This window comes from Antrostomus carolinensis, unplaced genomic scaffold (assembly GCF_000700745.2).
Source record: "Antrostomus carolinensis isolate BGI_N321 unplaced genomic scaffold, ASM70074v2 scaffold20397, whole genome shotgun sequence".
In the NCBI taxonomy this organism is placed as follows: Eukaryota; Metazoa; Chordata; class Aves; order Caprimulgiformes; family Caprimulgidae; genus Antrostomus; species Antrostomus carolinensis.
The window spans coordinates 24,414-31,632 of record NW_010329717.1 but is presented as its reverse complement, the minus strand read 5'-3'; the positions used below and the strand labels follow the sequence as shown (position 1 = coordinate 31,632).

The 7,219-nt window shown below is 36.4% G+C and overlaps 1 protein-coding gene across 1 annotated transcript in view; it reads left to right on the top strand.

The window, feature by feature from the left end:
- Nucleotides 1–431: 431 nt before the first annotated feature.
- LOC104519403 (RING finger protein 17) overlaps nucleotides 432–7,219 on the top strand; it is a gene marked incomplete at both ends in the record, with an annotated part of 30,816 nt that continues 24,028 nt past the window's right edge. Inside the window, 6 exons of the mRNA XM_029086131.1 lie at nucleotides 432–517; nucleotides 1,185–1,276; nucleotides 2,002–2,060; nucleotides 3,137–3,192; nucleotides 3,973–4,072; nucleotides 6,281–6,361. Coding sequence (XP_028941964.1) covers nucleotides 432–517; nucleotides 1,185–1,276; nucleotides 2,002–2,060; nucleotides 3,137–3,192; nucleotides 3,973–4,072; nucleotides 6,281–6,361 — 474 coding nt within the window. The remainder of the gene's footprint in view (nucleotides 518–1,184; nucleotides 1,277–2,001; nucleotides 2,061–3,136; nucleotides 3,193–3,972; nucleotides 4,073–6,280; nucleotides 6,362–7,219) is intronic.

The following is a 7,219-nucleotide window of genomic DNA, read 5'->3' as shown; positions in this document are numbered from 1 at the left end:
AAGGGGGAGATGCTGCGTGTGAGCAAATAAAGACGGGAGAACACGTGTGTGGATACCAGGCCCTTAGGAAAGGAGCCGGCCTGGGTCGCAGGGAGGGTGTGAATCCACCCTGTTGAGATACCGCAGAAAAGAGACCTAATCATACCGAGGTTAGATGATCAGGGAGGAGTCTGGAGACCAGCAGTGGTGTCTCCTGCTGTGTGGCAGTGCTAAGGGGTGGGGTGGGGTGGCTGTGTGGTGCAAAACAGGCCAGTGTTCTGCTGCATTTAAAAGGTTTGCTCTTAAAGGAAAAAATAGGTGTGTGTCTTGTATTAATTCTTCTTCTTTGTTGACTCTTTGCCAAGTGATGGAAGTAACCTGTAGGGTTTGGTGAAGTGATGAAATTGTGTATGTTGTAGAGAATTTTTTTTTATTATTATTTTTTTTTACAGTCAGTCACCATCATGATTAGGAAGAAAGAGTTCTTGGTGGATGACAGTAATGAAGAGCTTAATAGAAGGAAAATGAAAGCTCTAAGGTATGTGAATTTTGAGATTATTCTAGTGGTTTTATTATTTTTAAGTTCTGACAGTATAATTATCAGGAAATAGTATTGGGGAAATGTAGAAAATAACATTTGTATTCTGCAGTGTTGCAAGTGTGTCTACTGTTATGTTTTATATATATGTACTTGAATCATGCAGTTTGTGGAAAGTTTTAGTATTTGGAGTAGGTTCAGGGAAAAAGACATTTTAAAAGCATCTTGTACATCAAATACTGAGTTATTAGGCTACCAATATCTCATATTGATCTGTATGTGTATTTTACAAGTAAATATATTACTGTTGATCAATGTATTTTTAGTTAAATAACTATAGAATGAATGTCATTAAAATTTATGAGATAACAATCTATTACTGCTAGTTCCATTTACCTTAAATGCTGATTCTGCAAACCTAAAAGCTCTAGTATTCCCTTTATGGATGATTAATTCGGTATCATAGAGGTAAATTGCTTCTCCTCCATTTAAAATAGGGTAACATTATCTTTGTGTGCATGGTGTGTGTTTCATTACCTGCAGCTTCTCTTAAAAAATGGTCCTTTTGTAAAACGTGGTCAAGCTTAATTCCAAGAGAGATGGAAGTCAGAGTTTGTGTTTGGTTGATACCCTTAATGATCTTAAACCTTTACTTTTACTTCTGAAGGCAGTGTCTTAAGATACTGGAAGAGGATTTTACAGAACCAAATCAGAGAAACAGTGATTTCTGTCATGTGTCAAAAGCTGTGAGTGTGAAAGGTAAGGCTTTTGGATCTTGACTTTTATTTCCAGTAATTTTGTGGTGTGTGGTATTCACTGTTAATTTATATTTTATGTGATCTGTTAATCAAATCTGGCAGCCCATCTGTTGTCTTTAACAGATAGTTTATTTACTATATTTCCAGTACTCAGCAAGAAAGACCAATACCTTTCTCTTCCCCTCCTGCTCTTTTTCTTGACAAAGCTGCTGAAAAGTTTGTTTTAAAAGAAATCTCATTTTTTGGCGATTTTCTGCTTGATTATCTTTTTTCCAAGAGTTATAAAATTGTGTTGAGTACATGAAAGGAAGTTGTAGCAAGGTGGGTCTCAATCTCTTCTCCCAAGTAACAAGCAATAAAATGAGAAGAAATAGTCTAAAGTTGAGCGAGGGGAGGTTTGGTTTGGGTATTAGGAAAAATTTCCTCACCAAAAGGGTTATTGAGCATTGTGGAACAGGCTGGCCAGGGAAGAGGTGGAGTCACCATCCCTGGAGGTAGTGAAAAGACGTGTGGTGTTTAGGGACGTGGTGTAGTGGTGGAGTTGGCAGTTCATAGGTTAATGGTTGGACTCAATGATCTTAAAAATCTTTTTCCAACCTAAATGATTCTGTGGTTCCATATAGAGGAGTGCTCCAGTGATGACGCGTTCCTGTTTGTCTCATTGATGAAAATATTCTCCATTTAACAATGTTCACAGTCAGGTTTTCCCTGTGCCTGCTTTCACAGCATTGCATGATGATGTGAAGGTTGAAGACACTGATTTGTTTGGTTTCTCTCCTACAGCAGTAAGTTGATCTAAAGCTTTCTGTTCAGTAGTCACTGTGGTGGTCTGAAATAGTGATTCCAAGATCTTTTGCATTTTCGTTGAAAGTGATGAAAGCAAGTTCACATCCCCTCTGAGATAAGAGCCTGCACTTTATAACCAGCTGATCCCCAGCAAGTCTTTGCTAGCATTTCTCGTTATGCATGTAGCTGTGCAGTGCACATCTGATGTCAGAAGTGTGATTTTAGGCAAGTTTAATTTACAGTTGTCATTAGTGCCTCTTGTTGCCAATTCCATTTCACCTTCTTGTCCATGCATAATGTGCAAGAAAGCAGCTGCTATGTGTGTGCATTTTAAAATAAAACAAAAAAAACAAACAATGTAATTGGGAAGCTACCAGCATACCATGTGAAGGATGTAGGAGAGCAATCAAAATAAATTAATGGCAGGTGTTTTGGTTTGGTTTTTTTTTTTTTTTTCTAAAAAAACCTTGGCTTTGCACAGTGGTGCATAACTTCTTATATATTTCTGTTTTTCTATGTTATGACATGCTAATACCATTTGTTTCTCAGAAATATATATTTTGGACAAACAAAGTGCTTTCTTTTTATTTTTTTACTTTATGCAGAAGATAGGATGTTACCACTTTGATTTTTCTGTTATGAAATTCAGATTTAGCCTTATTGCAAAATACAAATAATTCAAGTCTTTGGAATTTGGCCCTGTCATTAAACTTTATTGAAAAAATAAATTGTAATCAGGTTCACTAATGCAGTATGTTAGAAGTTTTGCATAATAGTGGGGAAAAATGCTAAGAGCAGACAAGAAATCATCGTTCCTTTTACCAGGAGCATTTTTTGTTTACCACAAAGATACACTGATGTCTACAGAGCTTGGGCTTGGAAACTGGTTTCTTACACTTCTGGTTGCTCAATCCAACAGCACTTGCTTCGAAGCTTGTTCTCATTGAAATGAGAGCGGGGGGAGGGGGGCGTACTGAAGGCAGAAACAGGCTTATAGAATGTTTTTTTTTTTTTTATTGGAACTTGGATTTAACTGCATATTTGAACTTGTTTTACTTTTTCCCTCTGAATTTAGACCAAAACTGATTTTAAGCTTGGGCTGTGCCATGACAACTCACAAAGGCTAGCGAGGTAAGCCTTTATTAACTCAGATGTTTTTTATGTCTTTAGATGTCAGACTGGGGGAGGACTCGACCAAGCAAGCATTTTCAGTGGCTTTCTTGAGCTGCATGTAATGTGCCCAAAATAAAATAGAAACTTAAAATTTCATGTATGGCTGTCACTCTCTGCAGCAGTGTTCTCCAGGTCCTCTCACAGTCCATCAGAAACAGCACACTGACCACAGGAAGAACAACACAGTGCTTCCTTCCTGTCGTTGGGATGGTTAATGCAGACTGTTTTTGTGAGAATCTTGAAGGCTCTTTAGGTACATGTGTACTTTGCAGAAGAGCGGGGATGGGTGACCATACAACAGAATTTAAGAGCCTTTCTAACGGGTTTTAGATGATTTTAATATAGTCTGTCATGTATTCTAAAGATTTTAACAGTCTAATCAGTATCTGGTGGGATATCTAAAGGAAAATATTTGGGCAACAAATGAAAAATTAATCCTGGAATGTTAATAGTAATGCATTTTACTCTAATTGAGGATAAAAATCAGTACCAACTACAAAGCTTTTGTTCAGCCTTGCCAAAATTGTCAGATGAAAAATACTTACTAAAGATTAATTTTAAGATTATGCCAGTAGAAAGGGACCTTCTTGAAAAATAAGGTATCTGTAGAATATTACAATGTATATATGTATTTAATGTCAGATTTTGAAATACTCAAATTGTATCTAAAGTATTTGTGGGAAGTTTGATGTTTTATTTAAAATGTGTAGGATTTTTCCTTAAAGTTTTGTTTTGCAGGCCCTTCAGTCAAAATACTGAAAAGAAAAATGGTCAGCACCCAGTTTCTTCAAGTGGTGGGCTGAAGGATAAACCAGCTCTAGCTCCGTCAGCAGACATGGTGTGTTAATACCAAATTTCCTTACATTCTCATTCATTATTTTTGTGTATGTATAGTTAATATTGCACTTCTTGAAACACTAAAATTTACAGCCTTAATAGTTTTGTGCTATTATTCCATCTTATCATAGGATTGATGTGCAGCAATAGTGTCAATAGAATAACTTGACAAAATGAATATAGCTCAAACCCAACCAGATTATAGCTGAGGAGGGCTAGTGTGTTCAGCTGACTGTGAGACTATGTATTTTTAATTTAGCTTTTTTTAAAAAACATCTGGGGCTTCACAATATTTGGATTTGGGGCTTTTTAATTTCTTTTTAAATTTGGGACAGGTGCAGAGCTTGTGTAACACATCCATCCGTAAGGTAGTCACTCAGGGCAGGAAGGTCATTGGACAAATGCATCTCTATTGAAACATGCTACTAAGTTTTCTAACCCAGTCTTTCTGAATTAGGTTTGTGAAGTTTTAGGCCAGGTGAACTAATCTTACGGACATTTTAAAATTACGAGATAAAACAGAAATGAATGATACATCCTGTGCTAGTCCTGTTTCATTCTATGGGGATTGTCCTGTATAGTTACCTTGAAAGAACTGTAACTTGCAAGTCTCTGTCTTAGCTTCTTAGGTAGCCTTACTATAGTGCCCACTAAAGGTTGAAAATTGTTTTCTTTTCTGAATTTTTTTTTTCTAAAAGTCTATTTCATATGAAGCTATATCATGTTATCTTAAACTTCACTGTATTACTGTTGACAAAATACTACAGGAAATAGCCTGAGGTTATCTTTGAAGTATCTTGAGTTTGAGGTCATAAGTAATATTTTGGTGGTAGTCACCTCTTCTGTTGACAGAATATTTTCTTCTCTTGGAGAAAGTTGTTGCGAATGAGCTATGTGAAAACCCACATTTATTGAGATCCTAGTCTTAACTGCTACTCTGGTTTGGTCAGGTTTTTTTCAGACTCCTTTATTTTGTGGTTGGTGATTACTAGATCTTTGGCAGTATCATTTCTTACATCATCACATGAGTATATCCGTGTCTTTTGGAAGAACTTTTATTACTGTGTCATTAATCATAATGAGAACCACAGAATTAGAGAGCGAGCAGTGTAATTCTGTGACATTTATGTCTCTTAAGTCTCCTTGCATCCACTCAAAATAGAGTGGGAATAGTTGTCACAGGCAAGTGTTCCCAACACAGTTAACATCCTAGTCATGCTAGGAGGAGCGTTTTCTTCCCTTTTTCTGCTCCTAGAAAGGAGACATAATAGGTCTGAGATGTTCAGATACATTAATGGGAAAATTGTTCTAGAGATGAAGGTGGCAACGAACATCTTTAATAAAATCCATAATGATGTGTGTGGCTACTGGTCTCTCCCAGTCTATGGGCAGCAGTTCCTTTCACTTATACCAGCGTCTGGTCAGAGACAACTATTCCAGGTTTTTGAACTCTTAAGCTTTAATTTCTCTCTAGTTTGTGTTTGTTCTCCTTAAAACTAGTGAGGAACCCTTTAGAAACTGGAGATGTTTGCATGTTAATTAAGTTGCTTTTTGACAAGGTGAACTGGTTGCTTAACAGTGAGACTTACACAGCACTGTCCCTCACTTTTTGGGGTGTTGCTGGCTGATGATGGTCTCATTTTGCTTTTAGAAAAATACCAGCAATCTAACCAGTACTCTTCTAACACTAGCTTTAGTAGTGCCAGTGACAAAATAAGACATTTCTGTATGTACATTTGCTTCTGTGCCAACTCATACGCAAGTATTTTAATCTCTTTTCTTGCATCAGCATAACACTGGGAGCTTATTTTTTTTTGTTGTTGATTCTCACCAAATGATATTCCTAAATATTCTACCCTTTCTAGGCTGCAGTCTGGCATATTTTCTTTCATCCATATTAGTAACTTTTTTTTTTCCCCTTCATGTGTTTTTTTTTCATTTGGTTTTGTGTGTCAATAAATTGCATGTATTTAGCAAAAAACTTAGAATCCATTTTTCAGAAATACTACAATATAAATGTTCTCAGTGTAATTCAGGTGAGCTAAGTATTTGGGGTCCAATTATAGCTATAGAGCTGCTCAGAACCTTACACAGATCATCAGTCACTCACATTGAGTTCCTCTTTGCCAAAATGGGGAGTAGGTATAGCCCATCTTGTCTTTGAGCCATGCAAGCAACTTAATATATTCACTGGCAAATCTCTCCCCAGGGCAGTAACACTGTGGAAGATATTGACGAAGCTTTGTGCATAGCTATTTCTAATCTCAGCCACTTACATGATGCAGACGAGGTGGGTAAAAATAAGTTAAATAAATACTGAAATATTAAATGCTATCCTTGATTGCTATGAGTAGTCACATGTTAACGTGCTTTTACTGCATCTGTTTTGACATCTCTTTTTGTCCTTCAACTGTTTGTGCTATTTCTGTGAATATACAGCTTTAACTCCAGGCTCTAGTCTGTAGTGCAGTCTGTGACTACAGAAGTAGTCTGTGAAGGACTGCATGAGCCTATGCATAATTTAAAGTTACTAGGTCAATCCATGTACCTAGCAGTACCATGTAAGCACCACTCTTTAAGTACTAATCTTGCGTTTCATTGAATCAGCGTAAAATTCAGCATTTGTTTTTGCTCTAGCAACTCTACTAACTTTCTAGTTCCCACGTGCCTCTTTCTGGATTTAAAGGTGAAAAAGAAATTATGTGGGCAACAGAAGCAATAATTTTAACAGATACAATATGCAAAACATGTAAATCAAGTACTGCATATTTATGCACAGTCTACAATACATGCAGAATCTGGAAGTACTAGATAATGCTGTTAATAGGTTTTGCCAAGTAACCTATGAACTTCATCAATGATAAATATTTTATTTAAACTTTTAACTCTTTTTAAATGTGCTGTGGAAAAGCTAGCAGTTCTGTCTTTACCATTTACTTACATTTTACATGTATTCTGAGATACTCAGGCATAGAAGCATTTGATGATACAAAAGCTTAAAGCAAATTTATTTTAGTAAGTGTGGCCTGAAGTGTCCTTAAAACATGTTTTTCCATTCCTTTCAAACTTGTTTTGTTGCAGTGGCTGATCTGTCAGCTAAGCGAAGATACGGTAAATACCTCATTCGTATATTAACAGCATATTGTAA